This window comes from Hydra vulgaris, chromosome 05, assembly GCF_038396675.1.
Source record: "Hydra vulgaris chromosome 05, alternate assembly HydraT2T_AEP".
NCBI classification, from domain to species: Eukaryota; Metazoa; Cnidaria; class Hydrozoa; order Anthoathecata; family Hydridae; genus Hydra; species Hydra vulgaris.
In genome coordinates, this window is record NC_088924.1 from 5,028,134 (window position 1) to 5,048,752 (window position 20,619).

The 20,619-nt window shown below is 28.4% G+C and overlaps 1 protein-coding gene across 4 annotated transcripts in view; it reads left to right on the top strand.

Annotated features, from left to right (window-relative positions):
- Window positions 1–20,619, top strand: part of LOC136080484 (uncharacterized) — a 210,776-nt gene that overhangs the window by 24,388 nt on the left and 165,769 nt on the right. For 2 of the 4 annotated variants that reach the window (XM_065797198.1, XM_065797199.1), the window contains 2 exons: window positions 3,754–3,861; window positions 4,037–4,087. In XM_065797198.1, the coding sequence (XP_065653270.1) occupies window positions 3,780–3,861; window positions 4,037–4,087 (133 nt within the window). In that variant the 5' untranslated portion in view covers window positions 3,754–3,779. Of the gene's footprint in view, window positions 1–3,753; window positions 3,869–4,036; window positions 4,088–20,619 lie in introns of all 4 variants that reach the window. The other 2 variants (XM_065797201.1, XM_065797200.1) reach the window with 1 other exon arrangement.

Genomic DNA, 20,619 nt, shown 5'->3' on the forward strand with positions numbered 1-20,619 from the left:
AGCCTACAAACTATAAAATTATTTTAGAAGCTTTTTTCAAAGATTTACATTTTAAGAAATTTTGGTATATGCATTTTTAAAGACATCCTGATAATTTGTCAAACGTTATATAACTCTTTTTTTTTTCAACCGGTCAACCTTGACCGGGAAGTATTCGTTTTAAGAGGTCACAATAGCAATTTCAGTCATTTCAGGCGGTCAGTGACCGTTGACCGCCCGTTATTTTCCACGCTGTATATATATATATATATATATATATATATATATATATATATATATATATATATATATATATATATATATATATATATATATATATATATATATATATATATATATATGTATATATATATATATATACATATACATATATATATATATATATATATATATATATATATATATATATGTATATATATATATATATATATATATATATATATATATATATATATATATATATATATATATATATATATATATATATATATAAATATATATATATATATATATACAGTATTGGACAAAACATTTGCAACCAACATCGAACAATGCTAAAAAGTGTTCCTAATTTTACATGTCTTAAAAACAAAACGAACTATACTACCACAGCAAACAGTTCAGGAGTCTGAGTTCATAGTCTGGTCCGTGTCAGCGTCACGGACGTTTTTTAATAATTAAAGGAAGTATCCAGAAGTTTCCAGAAGTTCCAGAAGCATGCAGAAGCTTCCAGAAGTTTCCAAAAGAAGCATCCAGACGCATCCAAAAGCTTCCAGAAGCATCGAAAAGAAGCATCTAGAATCTTCCAGAACAGGTTCACACAGGTTCATTTTACTATATAAGAGACATTTAAATCGACATGTAATTCAGTCAGTATATGGAAGTCAATCAGTCATTATTATCAAGACAGTTTATCGAAGTGAGTTTTATCAAAGTGTTTTATCGAAGAATATCAATACAAGAAGTGAAATACAACAAGTGTTTTATTACATCAATACAGTCCACATCCAACCAAGACGTTGTGTTCTACAGAGCATTATTGTATCATCACAAGGTAAATGTAACACGGTAAGCTTTGAGAAGCGTGATTATTTATTTTTGTTATTTTTATGACTTTAAGTGCAAAAATGGCTCCCGACAGTCTTGGATTGGAACTCAGAAAAGAAATTATTGGCGATAACGTAAGCGGAATGTCACAAAAATGTATTTGTGATAAATATCGCGTGAAAAAATGGGCCGTATCAAGACTATGTTCCAAATATCGTTCTACAGGGAAGTTGGCAGCAGATAATAAAGGTGAAAGACCACGTTCCACCACTTCTAGAGAGGATTCTATGTTCGTCAGATCCTTCAAGAAGGATCCCTGGATATCATCAGTCGAGATACAAAAGCATTTAGAGCTGCCTGTATCGGACAGAACAATCAGACGACGTGCTGTTGAAGCCGGATTGTTTTCTCGACGCCCTGCAAAGAAACCGCTGATTTTATTAAAAAACCAGAAGAAAAGACTCCTGTTTGCTACATCTCATATTGACTGGAATGTGCAGAATTGGCTAACCTTCCTGTTCAGCGATGAATCGAAGTTCAACATCATTGGGAGCGATGATATTTGCCGTTTACGTCGACCGGCCGGAAAACGCCTCGATTTACGTTACTGCCATAAGACCGTGAAGCATGGTGGAGGCAATTTAATGGTCTGGGGATGTTTTTCTGCTAACGGTGTAGGTCCAATACATCGAAGTGATGAAAAAATGGACCGTTTCATGTATAAAAATATCCTGAAAGATGTTATGTTACCTCATGCTGAATGGAATATGCCAATAAAAAGGGTTTTTTAGCAAGACAACAATCCGAAACACACTGCAAATGTAGTCAAGCAGTGGTTTCAAGACAACCACCTTTTGGTGATGAATTGGCCGCCTCAATCTCTAGATCTCAACCCTATAGAGAATCTGTGGGAGATTGTCAACCGCAAAATTAATCGTGAAGGTGTTCGTAATAAGGATCAACTGTTTGAACAAATCCAAAAGGCCTGGGCAGCGATTCCACAAACTTTCATTGATCACCTGATCAAATCTATGCCTCGAAGATGCAAGGCTGTGATCGACAACAAAGGATTCGCCACGAAATATTGATAGCGAAATACAGCTTGGTCAACATTTTGTCGAGTTGCACTTGTTTTGTCCAGAAGGAATTAATAATTTTCGTGTACAAATAATGAACTTGTGATGAATAAAACTTAAAGAGCTTTGTCTCTAAACAGTTACATAGTTATTTCTCTAAATTAAAAAAATGCAGCACTTTTATATAAAGAAACTAAATTAGCATTATTTGGTTGCTCTCGTTTTGTCCAATACTGTATAGGGGAAAGGCGCCTATGATGGCATACTTAACTTTGAAGCTTCATTATTCAGTATCCTGAAGACCAATAATAAAAGTTTTGATATGGATACATTCCTTGTTACATCTAGAACAATAATTACTCTGGGAGTTTTCATCAGTTTTATTTTTTTTATAAGTTATTCTTATTGTAAAAAAAAGCACAAGTATGCCATCATAGACAACCACTGCTCCTATGATGGCATAGGGGAGGATGGGGCTAGTTAGGATCGAGGGTAACTTAATGATTTCATTTAACCTTAGAGTCTTCCCTCAGAAAAGCCAGAAATTACTCGAAACCATCCTAATTTACCATTTCATGCTACACACCAGCATTGTAAAATTTTGCGCATGCGCATAGGATATATTGCGTTTTACGTATTTTTTGGACCAAAAAAAAATTTTGGAGCATCGCTTTCTTTTAACTTTACTTAAAAATAAGTTTTTCTTATAAAAAAAAAAGGTTTTCCCAACTCATCAATATTTCAACACCCCCAACTCGTCAGTATGCCATCATGGGTAAAATTCATCATTTTCATTAAAACAAGCTGTGTCTGCTTTGTTCAAAAGATAAAATTAAAGTAACTAATCCACTAAATGCACAAAACTTGAATATAAAATGCATGAAAATTTCATTTCTGCACAGTTAATAGTAAAATCACAATCTTAAATATATGAAGGAAATAAAACTACAACAGCACATCCCAAAATCGATTTTTGTTGATTATAAAAACAATACTTGTGCACAAGGGACGTTTTTTCACTAAAACTAATGTAAAGTCAGTATAGTCATGAAGGTCTAATCATTTTTTTACCAAAACCAATTTTAATGGAAATATGACCGGTATGCCATCATAGGCGCTATGCCATCATAGGCGCCTTTCCCCTATATATAATTTAAAATTTTTTACAGTTACTAATGGTGCAAGTCTTTTGTTCTAATCAGTAAACTATAAATTAATGACTAGTTAAAGCTGAATTGCAGTTTATTTTGACTTGTTTAAAATTTGTTAATAAACTGTTTAAGCTCTCTTTTTTTATAATTTTCAAAACACTATTTTAAAAAGTAAGAAACATTGTTATCTGTGTAGCCGAGTTATCACATCCAAACCGCTTTCAAACATCTTTCCTTGGAGGCGTGTTGTTTAGATTGCAACCATTACGTAGACCAGAAGATGGCCCCATTATCTTAATTATAATAAATAAATAGAAATGAAAACACATTAATTTAGTTTTAATCAAGTTAGAACTTCACTAATAAAGTTTTTTGAAATAGTTTAACGCTTGGATCTAACTGGATTATTATTCTAAATAAATTATTACCAAACTGTATTCAAAAACCTTGATTTTAGAAATATTATTTTATTATTTCAGGTTTGTGGAGCATTAAAAAAAATCAAATGAGGACGATTTTTCTGATTCTAATAACAGTATTTATCCATGGAATCGGCAGCATCCACAAAAACCCTACCGCTAAAAAGAGTAAGAAGTAAAAGTTATTTTTTCATTTTAAACTTAAATGATGGAATGTTATACTACAAATATTATTACAAAATTATATAATATGAAAACTGTTTTATTAATACTAACAAATCAAAATGCTGTTTAGGCTAAATTAATTTTTTGTTTTATTTATAGTAACAAAATTTCTCTTTAGAAAATTCCATGAAATTGAATGATATGACTACAATTGTTGACGAGTTTAATGGTATATTTAAACAACTATTTTAACATTAAAGTATACATAACATGTATTTCATTACAAATTATATTATGTTTTTTAATTAAATTACCTTTTAAACTATGTGCAATTTTTATCCTCGGTTTAAAATTAGCAATATAACAATATTTGAAACAAGTTAATTGGAAACATGTTATCTACAAAGTTTTTAGAATAAGTTATTTTATGTTAACTAACTATGAATCTTTGTTTACTTTTATACTTTTAAATATATAACTTATAAAGTATATACAATTGTATATTATAATTTTGTAGAAATGCTTGAAGCGGCTCGGTGACAAAAAAAAAATGTCTATTAAGGTCTTGTACTTGACGCTGCTAATGTTTCTCCTTATATTCTTTGTATATAAGTAAAAATACATTGAAAATAATAAAAAAATACGTAATAAACTCCGTTTCAAATTATTTATTTATTTACCACATTAATAATACAAATATTTGTTGAGTAGATTTTTCTGAAATCCTACTAATATTTACTAATCCTTACTAATAGCAGTAAATTAGTTAGCTATTTGATTGACAATATTTTGTCGCTTTTAAATTCATGTATTATTTTTTTAATCACTAAATCATTAAATAATTTGTTCAAATGTAGAACTCATGTTTATAATTCTTTCACCACCGCATGCCGCTGAAAACGGCTTCTGATTTTTTTTAATTTTGACCCCAAGCCGCTGGTGGCAACATTCGAGTATGCTTCACAATTTATCTTGTTTTGTACATAAGTTTTCATTCTAGACACAAATAATTTGTTTTTTCTTAAAGATTAATTCGTTTTCTACATAATCAAGTACAAATAAGAGCCATAATGTATAATTATAATTAGTTATCACTTGACAGAGTTAAACAATCTTGAGTAATCCTTGATAAAAAAAACTTCTTTAAGTTTAGTTCTAAAATAAAGCAGTTTTAACTTTTAGAAGCGAATGAGTATTTAGCTAAGTAACTACAATGTTCTTTTGAAGAAAAACGTTCTTTTTAAACAGTTTTATTTTGTACCTAACGTTTTAGTTACTATTTATAAAAACAATAGTTTTAAGTACTTTGCATTTCTTATTGTTCAATGATGCGTGTTAACTTAATAATAGAAAAAATTTCATTTGTTTGGCTTTTTATTGATATTTAGTTTGTTATGCTTTTAAAGAGATATACTATTCGAATTTTAATTTGTTGTCAATGTTATGCAATACAAACATTATTCAAAAAAGTGTGCGGTCACAACGAAAAGATTTTTGCAAAACAGGGGTAGCAGAAGAAGAGTTATGAATATCGGAAAACTTTGTTACTTGGATATATCGACCATGTTTGAACAACTGCTAAATATAAATTACTTCAGTCATATGAACATTTCCATACTCTATGATCATAGAGTATGAAAATGTTCAATTTTTAGAGATCAACTTGTTGATGAACGATAGAAAACAGCAGAGAAAAATAAACTTTTCTTAAGATGCTTGAAATGGAACCACTCAAAATAATGCATAAATACTAGAATTTGCGGAATTGATGGCTATTCAGATGCTTCCGTTCGTTTGCTACACAAGAGGGGACACCAAAACGAAAGCAAGTGGATTTCCGATGAACTTAAGAAAAAGGACACGGTAATCAAAAACTTTTATGCGTCTAACATCCGATTACGTATAAAACACGCAATGAAATGCTTATCTTTTTAAACAGAATCGGTAAAACCTCGTAATGCAAACAAAAAAGTTGTGGTCCAAGCATTACAGGACGATGAAAAAAGCTCTTGAGTTATCACTGCAAGGTGGACAGCATTGTAACTAAAAAAATTGATTTGTTTAAATTATTGGCTATAGAAATCCAGATAGATTATTTAGATAAAAAAAACAATTATGATGAGGTACACTGTGCAATTAAAGAGGCAAAAAAAATATTCAACTATTTTGATCAGTTTAAAATAACAAGAACTTGAAAAATGAACACATAAAATTATTTTGCAAAATATAAGTTGACAAAAATAGAAAGAAATTATATAGCTAAATTATGTATAATCATATAAGCATGTAAACATATAAGCATATAATCATATAAGCATATAAACATATAAGCAGTCAAAAGAGAAGAGAACAAAGTAGAAAGAGCTTTTTTGAGTGAATTATAACAAGAAAAATAATGATGTTGATTTACATGATAACTATTATGACTAATTCAATAAACTAACAAAATAATTTAGAATAAACGAGTAATTTAATAAAAGTTATTTTTATGTTAGTTAAGAAATACTTTTGGCCTATTCACCTAATCTCATTTAAGTATTTCTTTTCGTATAATTCATTAAAATAAAAATTTTGTTTCTTTGGAAATAAATAAAACGACTTCAATAATACCAGACCATTTAACTATTCGAGCTTTTCAACTATTTAAATATTAAATAAAAAATATAAAAATATTCGAATACTCGAATACTCTAATAGCTTAACAAAAGTAAAATGATGTAATAACAAAAGTGAATAACAATAACAATAACAATAACAATAATAATAACAATAATAACAATAATAATAATAATAATAATAATAATAATAATTCAATGAAAAAACCTCTAATAAATAATATTGAAGGACTCAATAATTCTTTCTTTAATATTTTTTATAACAATATATATTTTAAAAAGAAAAGTTGAATGTTTAAAAAATTTAATTTGTACTTCTTTTTGTTTTCATTGAACCTACTCCTGAAATACCATATCTGAAGCTATTGAAGTTGGGCGAAATGTTGTTGAAACATAATACAAAACATCCACGGTTGTCGATGGTTTTTTGAAAGAAGCTAATTGACGAAAGTCTTTTTTCAGTGTCATATTGTGACACTGAAAATCAAATGATGCATATGATACTGACTTGGTGTCATATGCATCATGTGAATAAATTTTAGCATCATTATTAATATGGACATGCTTATCTATAAACATTTGTGGATATATTTGTTCTATAATTTTACCAGCGAATGAAATTTCCGCATTTTTTGAGGAATATTTAAAATGGAAAAATGTTAGAACTTGGTTTATTTCCACCCTGTAGAAAAATTATCTATGTCATTAAAACTGGATTGCTTCTTTTGTCCATCTTTTTTTTGATAGCATGTATCAGTTTTGATTAAAGTTAAAAATTGTTACACTTAAGTAATTCCATCAATTTTTATGTTTAATTTTAACTTGAAGTTTTCCCCCATTACTTTAATTAAATTTTGTTGCAAAATAGCATACTTTGCGGCTATTTTTTTAAATATTCTTATAACACCTTATATTGGCGATATTTTGATCAAAGCACATATACTGTTACCTTTACACAACGTAATACTGAAATCTCTCCTTTCGTCCACTGTAATTGCAGATGTACTTTTTGTATTTTTTAATTTTCAAAAAGATACCTATATTCAATACATTTTTTTTTATAAAAGCTATTGAGATTTACTTATTACTGTGATCGCTGTTCCATCAACAGCCTCAACTTTTGGCAATATTTTTTTAAAGTATTTTTGTAACAAGTTGCTGAACAGTAATTGTTTTTATTTTTTATCTTTTCTGAGAAATATTATTCACGCCATAATTTTTGCTTGATCGTGATTAGTTATCGATATTTTATGTCGTAGCATCAAATGCTTATTCATAGCAGTGATTGAACTTTTTCATTTTAAATGCACTTACCACACTAGTTGCAGTTATAGTACGTGGACCTTACTAAATTTGGCTCTTACCACATAAAAGTAAACTATTAAATTTACCAACAACAACAACTTAAATAACCGACTATGTTATGTTACACAAAATAAAAACTATACCAAAAATGTATTTTCGTTACTCAACATTAAGCCTTTTAAAAAAATATTTAGAATTTTTTTTTTGTATTTTCGTTTATCTTTTAATTCTTTTCAATAGTAATGTATTTTTTTTAATTCTAATATATACATTAAATTTTGCTGCAAAGCTCTCTTCTCTTATTTTTTTTCATTTTATAAATTGTTTGAATAAATAAAAACTTTTAGTATAGGCGTAACTCTTTTTAAATTAAATTTCATACAATATTTCAAGAAAGTGTAAATACCCTCGCTGTCAAGTATAATATATATATATATATATATATATATATATATATATATATATATATATATATATATATATATATATATATATATATATATATATATATCTGTCTATCTATATATCTATCTATCTTTCTATATATATATATATATATATATATATATATATATATATATATATATATATATATATATATATATATATATATATATATATATATATATTTCTTAAATGTAGACATCATGTATGAGAGTATGTAAATTATTATTTTATAAACATCAATTAATACGCGTTTGTCTCTTTACTAAATTTATTTTTATTTTTATTAAAGAAATTTTCGCTGGATTATTGTGAACAGCGTCTTCAGCTATAAAGTCTTTTGTATCTTATTTTTAAAACGGCAGTTTTTTTTTTATGTCAATGGGATGGTTTCATCTTTTTCTGACGTAAGTGCGCCATAAATTGTGTTTAAAATTTGTTGACACATATTGACTCTCATCTAAATTAATACCGTTTTGGTGAGGGGCGCATTGGTGGTACTGTATTTCGAGTGCCTCACGAACTTTCCTGTCAAACTTTTTAGCATCAACTTTTAGAGTTCTGCAACTGTTCCAGTTAATTTGTTTTGAACAATGTCTCATGTGTGTAGCTAATACAGATCGTTCTGTTTTATTTCCTATTGTACTGTTTTTGTGTTGCTGCATGCGTGTTTTTATTTGCATTTTTGTTTCACCAGTATACTTTTTGTTACAATGACATTTAATAAGGTAGACTACTGGGTGGCTGTTCATTTGTAGTTTAGATTTATTTCGAATTGTTGTGAATTTTTTAATCGAGTTGGGTTTTCATTTAATATTGGTTGTATTAATTTTACTAAGTAATTTGAGATTCCATAGTTTGATGTGCCATTTGTGAATACTACAATTCGCATTGGGTAAGATTGTTCAGGCTTATGTGCCTTTACTACACCATACATACGAGGTGGTATTGGGTCACTGGGATAAATTTGCTGATATTCATCTTTCGTGAACCGACCTTTTTTATTTAATTTTGATAGTTAGACTTTGATTTTCATTGCGTAACTTTGTGTTGGATCCACATTGATAATTTTAGTAGGCCCAATTTTTTCTTGAATCTTTTTTATTGCTTTATCATGAGGGATCTTTAATAAGCCCATACCTTTATCAAATGGGTATATATCAATATGGTTATCTTTTTTAAATTGTGTTAGTGCTTTCCTTTGTTCACGAGTCAGGCGGTCATTTTTATTACTTTTGTTTAGTTTTAATTCTCTTAAAACTTCTCTCCTCAGTATTTGCGCGGCTTCATCTTTTTAATTGTATTCAAGTTTTAGAGCTGATGACTCAGTTATTAAGATGATGTCAAGATACGGAAGAGATTTTATTGTAGGTACAAATTTTGGTCCAAGGTTAAGGAGACTTTTATGCTGTTCTGGAATTTCCGTGTCGCATAAATTTAAAACAGCTTCTTTAGTATAGATTATCGAATGGGATGTTTGCTTAACGCGTTGATCTTGAAGAAGTTTGAACTTTTTTGATTAATCTGTCTCTTGATTTCATAAACATATTTTCTTGTGCTTTTTCAGTGATTCTTTTTACGGCTTCACAATCCTTCGTTTCAAGTATTTTCATGAGTTCCTTTTCAAAGAATTTAACTGTATTAGTTTGTTTAAAGAACCATGTTCGTAAACCATTTTTCAGAGAAATAAGAAGTTCAAACCTGCAACGTTGAATAAAAAAACAAAAATGCAAATAAAAACACGCATGCAGCAACACAAAAACAGTACAATAGGAAATAAAACAGAACGATCTGCATTAGCTACACACATGAGACATTGTTCACAACAAATTAACTGGAACAGTTGCAGAACTCTAAAAGTTGATGCTAAAAAAATTGATAGGAAAGTTCGTGAGGCACTCGAAATACAGTACCACCAATGTGCCCCTCAACAAAACGGTATCAATATAGATGAGGGTCAAATATGTCAACAAAATTTTGGCACCATTTACGGTGCACTTACGTCAGAAAAAGATGAAACCATCCCATTGACATAAAATAAAACTGCCGTTTCAAAAATAAGATACAAAAAAACAAAAAAAAAAACTTTAAAGCAAAAGAGGCTGGTCAGAACAATTCAGCGAAAATTTCTTTATTAAAAATAAAAATAAATTTAGTATCGAGAGAAACTCGTATTGATTGATGTTTATAAAATAATATATATATATATATATATATATATATATATATATATATATATATATATATATATATATATATATATATATATATATATATATATATATATATATATATATATATATATACATATATATATATATATATATATATATATATATATATATATATATATATATATATATATATATATATATATATATATATATATATATATATATATTCTACCTGACAAAGAGAGTATTTATACTCTCTTAAAATATTGTATGAAAATTAATTCAAAAGAGAGTTCATTTGTAATAAAGTTTTTATTTTTATTATATATTAAACTCTTTCATTATGTCTTTTAAAAAAATTGTTTAAATATTAAAAAAAAATATTTGAATATCAAATAGTCAAAAAACACGCAAATATATTCAAGTTTCAAATATTTGAATACTCAAGTCTAAATAACGCTTAAAACTTTGTTGTTAAAAATCATAAAGTGCATTAAAAGTACTGGTCATTAAAATTGCTATAGAAACTATAAAACTAATTAACTTTAACTGAATTTTTTTAATATTGTCATATACCATTTGAGGTAAAGAAAAATTAAAAAAAAAAAGATTTCGATTTTTTGGCGGTATCTATGCTCTAATATGCTATTTATGGTGCGGCCGTGGCGCAGTGGTTAGAGCGCTTGCTTTAAAGCAGGAGATCCAGACTCGAAACGAGCTCTGGACATATTTTGCGTCACGGTAAAGAAGGAGGCGTAAACTCTCTGGTTAAGTGCACTTCCGCAGTGCTCTGTGACAAGACCGTTAGGACTTCTTGGGGCGCCTTAAAAAAATATATATATATATATATATAAATATGAAAAAGATAACAGCCACTTGTTTTTCTAAATATCATGATAAGAAAATAAACGCGCGTATTAGTTAAAAACAAAAAAGAACATTTTTTCCAACCTAACAACATAACTTTGTTATTGGTGTTTCTAGTTTTCTTTTTTAATTTTTTTAGATTTATATACTTTTGAAACGAATAATTTACATTGAAAAAATTAGAGCATAAAAAAGGTTGCATGTAAGTAGCAAATAATATATCGTAACGAATGAATATGTAGAGCTAATTTTTTTCATGAGATTTTGCCATGACTTAAACTTAATAAAGATTGAGTTAGACTAGCTTGAGTTAGATGCTTTTTAAATGAAGAGGGAATTTAAAATTACAAAAAGTTTGCAATTTTTGAGTATTATTTTAGACCTTAACGAAATGAAATTTTCTAACATAGACTTTAAAATATCTTTACCATTCGGACAAAAAAAATAAAAAAAACTTATAAACGATTTAAAAAATATTGCGTTTAAAGCTTTTTATATAAATATAATATAAATAAAAATGCTGTTTCTTATTTTTACCAAGAAAAAATGAGTCTAACGACAGTAGATGTTAGACTATTACAGCCGTTTTTCATTAAAACGTTTGTTTTTAAATTCATTCAAATATTTAAAAAACGTTTTTTTTAATCATTTTTAGAAGTTGCATTAATAACATCTTGATCTAGGATATTTCAAGCTTCTATAACACGGTTAATGAAGAAATTATGCTTAGAAAGTACATATTGTCTTCTTACATATTGTCTTCTTAATTTCTGATCATGCCCTCTCGTAGCATTAAATACTCTTTCAGGTTCGTTATGCCAGTTTATTTTATCTATATTGTTTTAAAATCTAAACATCTGAATTAGATCACCTTGCAACCTTCTATCAACCAATTTTGAAAGTTCCATATTTTTAACCTTTGTTTATAGTTAATACCTTTTAGGAAATAAATTTTAGTTGCTCGTTTTTGGACTCTTTCTATAAGAATAATATCTTTAGTGTAGAATGGGTTCCATATTTGAAATGCATACTCTAAGTGAGGTCGCGCGAGTGATATGTATAATAGCTTCATAGTATTTTTATCGATATAGTTGAACGCGTATTTTATTAACCCTAACTTACTATTAACTTTGTTAACAATATATTCAATATGATGTTCCCATTTTAAATCATTTGTAATATATACACCTAAGTCTCGTTCTAACTATGTCTCTTTAAGATTTTTTCTTGAGGTTCCTAATTCTTCAATATTACATTTTAGTGTGTATATATATTTTGGATTATCATGACCTATGTGCATTATCTTACATTTATCACTATTAAAGCTTAATAGCCATTTAGTCGACCATTCGAAGAGAAAATCCAAGTCACCTTGAAGGGAGTTATTATAAGAATTTTTATCATTTTATCTATTTTTGCTATCACCTTTGTAACATCTGCATATAATTTAGCTTTGTTATTTAAACCCCAAGTTAAGTTATTGATGAAAATTACAAAAAGTAAAGGACCAAGAACTGATCCTTGCGGTACTTCACTTTTGACAGTTTCCCATTCTGATACATATTTCCCTAGAACTACTCTTTGTTTTCTGTTATTCAAAAACGACACACACCAATTAAGTAATAACCGCTTTATACCACTTGACTACAATTTAAGAATTAATCTTCTATGTGCAACCGAGTCAAAAGCTTTGTGAAATCTAAAAAGGCAATATCAGCACAGATACCTTTTTCTTTAAGATCAGCATTTAATGCAGCTTTTTGTTTTTATAAAACCATGTTGACCTTTGGTTATTAGATTGTTATCAATAAGGTGTTTCATTATTGTATCTCTGAAAAAACTTTCCATTAGCTTGCATACTTTTGAGGTTAGAGAGACTGGTCTGTAGTTGTCAGCCTTTAGGCGATCTCCTTTTTTTAACAACGGTGTAATGTTTGCTTCGAGCCAAAGTTCTGGTGGTGTTCCAAATCCTAGCGATCGATTTAAAATAATGCAAAACATTTTGCTAAGACTTTCTGCACAATTATTTTTGATGAAAATTTATTACAAAAAAAACGTCTTTTAAGTCCATGTAGCGGTCCTCTTCATAAACATAAACAACGAACCTGTGTATTTTTAGATAATATAAGCAGCATAGTTCATAAGAAAAAAGAAAAAAATATTCATTTATAGAGTTACTGAAAATTTTAAAATATGGTTATTTTTTGAGGTTTCGCATCACCTTACGCTGTTATGATATAACAAACGTTTTAGGTCAGAGGACAACAGTGATGGCATAAAATAGCCCATTACATTTTTAAAAAATTAAACTTACAATAAAGAAAAAGTTTATTATGATATTCAAAAAATATAAAGCATTAAAAGATTTATTAACACTATAATTCTTACATTCCTATCATTTTTCTATCGAATAAAAAATTGAAACATATTTGTCAAAAAAACAACAAAAAAAAACATCTAAGTTTCTGAATCCATCTAATTCTACATGAATCGAAAATTTTTTCTTGACTTAGGAAAATAAACTTATTAAAACAGCTCGGACGTTTGGGAGATGTATATAAAATAAAATATCTGATCAAGAACACTCTGAACAAACTAACAGATAAATTACTTTTTAGCCTCCAGTTGTACCTGATTTACATTTAATAAGTCGCAAAAATTAGCTAACCAGAAATATTCAAGTAGCCATTTATGTAAAAAATTATCATCTTTTTTTCTCACCAGAAACAGTAAAAACAAAAGGTGGATCGAGAATAAATACTTTGATACCTAGTTCTAACAATTAGAGTCATCTTTGGTAACAGTTAAAGGTTTACTTTGCTCACAGTAAGTAGAAATATCATAAAAACGAATACCTGAAAACTTATCTGGTGTGCAAAGAACACAAGTCGGCAAGATTTTATTAGGAGAGACTGTAACATTTAAACCTTTGATTTTTATTAAATTATCTACGTAAAACCTTATTTGAGATAAATTTAATGCTTTTTGTTTTGAAAAAAGATTTAGTACGTCAACAATTTAAAATAAAAAACTTAGTAGTAACAAAAGATAGTGATAGAACAGTCGATAAGATTTAATATGACTCTTTTTAAACCACTTTGAAATTTTATATATATGCTTTATGATCACCTTGTAGGAAAAAACTTAGATTAAATAACCTTTTATATATCTATAGACCAAATATTTAGACTAACTATATTAGGATTTAGGATAAGATATATTGACCAAATCTGTACATTTTATACCGTAAACAACGCAATTAAACCATAAAAAGATGCGAATTTATTGTTTCAACCAGTGGCGTTGAAAGGTCACGAAAGTTGGGGTGGGTGGGCTGAAAACAAATGTTGAAAAGGAAAAAATTCCACAATTTCGTACGATACAGCAAAATAGATAAAAACGATATATGTATTTATCACACACAACGTGATTAATCATCTTATATATATATATATATATATATATATATATATATATATATATATATATATATATATATATATATATATATATATATATATATATATATATATATATATATATATATTTTTTTTTTTTTATTTACCTCCTCAAGGCCAAGAAGGCCACTACAGATGAGGAGGGTACTTAATAGTGGTTAAAACCCTCCCTCAAATATATATATATATATATATGTATGTATATATATATAAATATATAAATAAATAAATATATATATATATATATATTTATATATATATATATTTATATATATATATATATATATACAGTATTGGACAAAATAATTGCAACCAACATCAAACAATGCTAAAAAGTGTTCCTAATTTTACATGTCTTAAAAACGAAACGAACTATACTACCACAGCAAACAGTTCAGGAGTCTGGATTCATAGCATGCCATGACATGAGCAATCAGCTGACAGGTGACAGCACACAGGCAGAATTTCGTTGACAAGTGCCATTTTCAGCGGAAGAAACAAGTGCAACTTTTTTGGCTTGTTTCATTTTCTTAAGTCTGGTCCGTGTCAACGTCACGGAAGTTTTTTAATAATTAAAGGAAGTATCCAGAAGTTTCCAGAAGTTTCCAGAAGCATGTAGAAGCTTCTAGAAGTTTCCAGAAGAAGCATCTGGAAGCATCCAGTAGCATCCAGAAATATCCAGAAACATTCAGAAGCATTCAGACGCATCCAGAAGCTTTCAGAAGCATCGAAAAGAAGCATCTAGAATCTTCTAGAACAAGTTCACACAGGTTCATTTTACTATATAAGAGACATGTAAGTCGACATGTAATTCAGTCAGTATATGGAAGTCAATCAGTCATTATTATCAAGACAGTTTATCGAAGTGAGTTTTATCAAAGTGTTTTATCAAAAAACATCAATACAAGAAGTGAAATACAACAAGTGTTTCATTACATCAATACAGTCCACATCCAACCAAAACGTTGTGTTCCACAGAGCATTATTGTATCATCACAAGGTAAATGTAACTCGGTAAGCCTTGAGAAGCGTGATTATTCATTTTTATTATTTTTATGACTTCAAGTGCAAAAATGTCTCACGTCAGTCTTGGATTGGAACTAAGAACGAAAATTATTGGCGATTACGTAAGTGGAATGTCACAAAAAGTATTTGTGATAAATATCGCGTGAAAAAATGGGCCGTATCAGAACTCTGTTCCAAATATCGTTCTAAAGGGAAGTTGGCACCAGATAACAAAGGTGGAAGACCGCGTTCCACCACTTCTAGAGAAGATTCTATGATCGTCAGATACGTCAAGAAGGATCCCTGGATATCATCAGTCGAGATACAAAAGCATTTAGAGCTGCCTGTATCGGACAGAACAATCAGACGACGTGCTGTTGAAGCCGGATTGTTTTCAAAGAAACCGCTGATTTTATTAAAATACCAGAAGAAAAGACTCCTGTTTGCTACATCTCATATTGACTGGAATGTGCAGAAATGGCGAACTGTCCTGTTCAGTGATGAATCGAAGTTCAACATCATTGGGAGCGATGGCATTTGCTGTGCTCGTCGACCGGCCGGTAAACGCCTCGATTTTCGTTACTGCCATTATTAACTTATTTTCGTGCCTGCATTTATTAATAAGGTTTTCCTAAAAACTATAAAAATAAATGATTTCAAATAATATTTACATTAACTACCCTTTTTAAAAAAACATTAAAAAAATTAGCATAAGTAATCATTTCTAAAGAATTCTTTTTATAATAGTGTCAGCAAATTCCACAAATGTGTCAAAATTTACAATAGTTAAGACATTTGCAACTTCGTGTAATTTAATTTTTGGTATAAATTGAAGTTTTATTAATTTGATCATTCATTTCTGATTAATCTTTGTTGATGAAACATGGTTTTAAATGGAAAAAATTTTTGTTAAGTGATTTTCTACTAATATATAAATGCTCTGATCTTTTAAGAACATTGAGCACTCTATTGTGTAGAATACTTTTTAAAGTTGTTTAAATATATATAGTTTTATATTATATATGTTATATACTTTTGGAAATGCATTTCTTATCTGGAGTGATCAAAAAAGCTTTAAATGTTAAAACCTAAAGTTTTTTTGATCACTCCAGATAAGAAATATATGGCTAAGATCATTGTCGTGCCTTTCGACAATCATCTCAGCCATATTGACACGGCAAAGCTTTGTAATAATCTTAAAGTGCTATATTTAAACATGAATCTTCTCATTACAAACCTAAAGCTGTTATTCCAGTACTAAAAGAAAATAAACACTCTGTAGGCCTAAAGTTTGAGTTTAAATTCAAGATTGCAAAGAATTAAGAAGCATCTTATTCAAATATTTCACAAAACAACCTCATATTTTTGTTGACGACGTGTAAGATGACAACTGTTTAATGATCTAGTATTTTGTTTTAAAGTTCAGAATTCTTGGAGTTCAAAATTATATGCAGGAGATTTGGATAATAAAATTTTATATGTGATAACTGATATCTTAAAAATTATCCTTTAATTTATCGATAACCAATGAAGAGATTTGTGCAATATTTTTCAATTTAAATGAATAGGCGAATGGAAAACGATTCGAGGTAAGCTATTTTAAATTCGTTGGAGTTTTTTAATATTTTTTTGATAAGTACCATATAAGTAACTGTTACAATAGTCAAACTGAGAGTTAACAATGCCACATGCAGTTGTATTTGTGGCTTCTTTAGTCAGACATGACGAAATGTGGCGAAGTGCACGAATATGGTAATTGCAGGATTTAATAGTGTTGTTTATGTGCTTTTCCATAGAGAGCAATGATTCTTGGGTGACACTAAGGCTTTAACTGAATTTATCGTAGTTAGTGTTGCTCCAGAAAAAATAATTGTTGAATATTTTTTTTACTAATTTGTTTTCTAGATCCAAATAAAACAGTTTCTGTTTAACTTAGGTAAAGCAGAAGTCCACAAGTTTCTAGAAACCACTTTGGTACTGCATAAGCACACACATTGATTTTGTTAATGCCATCTTTGTCTAGGCTGATGACAGTATAAAGTTGGTTATCATAAGAATATTGATGATGATTAGTAGCGAGTTTAGCTATAATACGATATATAGGTGAAACAAACATGGAAAATAGAAATGGGCCTAATACACTACCCTGTGGTACTCCTTTTGAACATGCTATTAGTCTTGATTTTGTTGATTCAATAGAAACAAGAGGTTTTTGAGAGTGTAAGTATAATGTCAGCCCTTTTGGGCAATATCTGTGACACCAAGTTCATCCTTAATACGGGCAATCAGCAGGCTGTGATCAATTGTATCAAATGCTGAAGATATGTCCAGCGATTTGAGAAGTGTTCAAAGCATCATCAGTGTTTAGCCGGATGTCTTTGTATATCTTTAATAGTACTGTTTTGGTAGAGTGATTCGATTTAAAACCAGATTGTAAAGCATTGAAGTTAATAGATGAAGTTACGTGTGGAAGAAGACGAGATAATGCAAGCTTTTTAAGAATTTCGGAAATTGTATTTAGATTTGATATTGGACGTAGATTGAATAAATCAAATTCTGCTAGTCTTGTTTTTTTTGGAACTGTTGTTATTTGAACAATTTTATATAAGGCTGTGAATTTCCAGATTTGAGAGGTTAGCGAGGTGGGCTATAATTGGGGTGAAAAGTTCTGAACAATTTTTAAGAATGTTTGTTGGAATAATATCAAGTGGCGATGTTATAGGTTTGAGAGCTTTGATTATTTTTGACACATCTGTAAATGTGACTGTATCAAATGTTGTTTAAATATCAACCGGGGATATAACTCGGAGATGAATTTATATTTTGGGTTTTTTGCAAGCCTTTCCTAATTAGTATTTTTTATACTTTCAAGTTTTCGTATGAAATATTATATTGCATTTTGCTTCCGGTATTGTGTTTTTATTTAAAGAACTATTTAAATGTAGTAATTTCATTGCAATACTCCATGTTTCTTTCTGATTACTATATGCTGAATTTAGTTTTACCTTTTAATGATTACATTTGGATTTATGAATAGCTGCTGATGCCTAACGGCATGCAATTTGATATAGTTTTTCATCTGATAAGTTTTCAGTTTTTTTTTATAACAACGCTCCAGTTTACGACGTCTGATTTTTGTATTCTTGGCATCTTAAGGTAACCATTTATCCCATTAATCCCAGTGGGCACAGTACGTTTTTAAAACGTTCTTTGGACGTTTTTATTAGGTTTAAACCTTATAAAAACGTCAAAAAATCGTTTTAAAAACGTACCGTGCCCACTGGGATATATATATATATATATATATATATATATATATATATATATATATATATATATATATATATATATATATGTAAATATGTATATATATTTAAAAAAGCTTAAAGTAAAAAAACAAATCATTATTAATAAATTAAACCAAATTTTATAACTATTATATCTAAGCTACAACAATAACTAAACAAATTTTGCAAAATATTATAGTATTTCGGTTTCAAAATGTTGCGATTGTTTAAAAAAAGAATTTTAATATTTTGATAACTGACATTCCTTACTTTATTTCGTTATATAGAAGCTTATTTTTTAAATATTTTCTTTTATTTGTTGAAGAAAAAATAAAATGATAATATCAGCTAAAAAAAATTTTGGATATTCCTTTTTACATACACCCTAGTAGAGTAGAGATTTTATCAAGTTTTGCTGTTTAATTACCATCAGGAGGCCAAATTAGTTAGTAACAAAAATTATACATCAAAATATATCAATTATATCTGCAGTTTTATTACACTATACTGCGTATCTTTTTAATAACTTGTTTCAATTTTTTTAAATAATTTATTCGAATTATAAATAAGGAAAAGAAAAGTTTCAAATATAAAAATTTAAAATAAACTATGTGGTTTGTTATTCAAAAATATAGCCGTTGATTAGTTCAAAATGCTGCATAATTCACAAATATATAATAAGTATACAGCACAATCACAATATTCTCTTGATACAAGAATAGAAGACAGAGAGTTATTACAAGAAGAAGCTGTTTATAAAAACAATTGAATAAAAGCAAACATGGATAAAAACAAATAAATGTTTTTTATTTTTTTTTTGGATGATTCAAGCATTTGTTGGAAAAAAATAGAATGTATACATCCAGATTTTGGACTTGTTAAGTCTATAACTATATTAAGTTATTTTATTTAACTCTTATGTAGTTAATCAGTCCTATAAAAGTTTACAAGGAACAGGTTTGGATATCTGTAAAAGTTAATAACAAACATAGCCTTATCAGGGTTAGGGTTAGGGTTGGGGTTAGGGTTGGGGTTAGGGTTGGGGTACGCAAAAACCAAATGATGCTAGATTAGTTAAATGTTTAGCTGAATGATTCAAATTAGCACGTTTAATAAAATGTTTAGCTGAATGATTCAAATTAGCACATTAATTAGAAAGCTTAACAATGCCTGCTTCATTGTTGGTAACATGCCGAATATAAAATGTTCTAATGATGGTAATAAATTTTAATGCAAACATTCTATCTAATATGATTTTTTAGAATATTTACTAAAACAGTCTCTTTACAAAACATAATACAGTTCCTACTAACAGACGCCATGTGGTTGTTTATTCTATTTTAAAGTAATTCCCAATGCTTTGTATTACTTTTGTATTTTTAATTTGTATTACTTTGTGTTACTTTTCTTAATTACTTTGTTAAGTAATAACACTAAAGATCACTTTATTATCACTTGAATCTAAGTTTCACAACCTTTACCTAAATGTGAATCTCAACTATTTAGTTACAACAAAGGCGATTTCAATTAAATTTCAAAAAGTTAAAAATTAAAATCCCAGAACAACCGAAAACTTGTCTACAAATAAATTAGCAAGCAGTTAAAA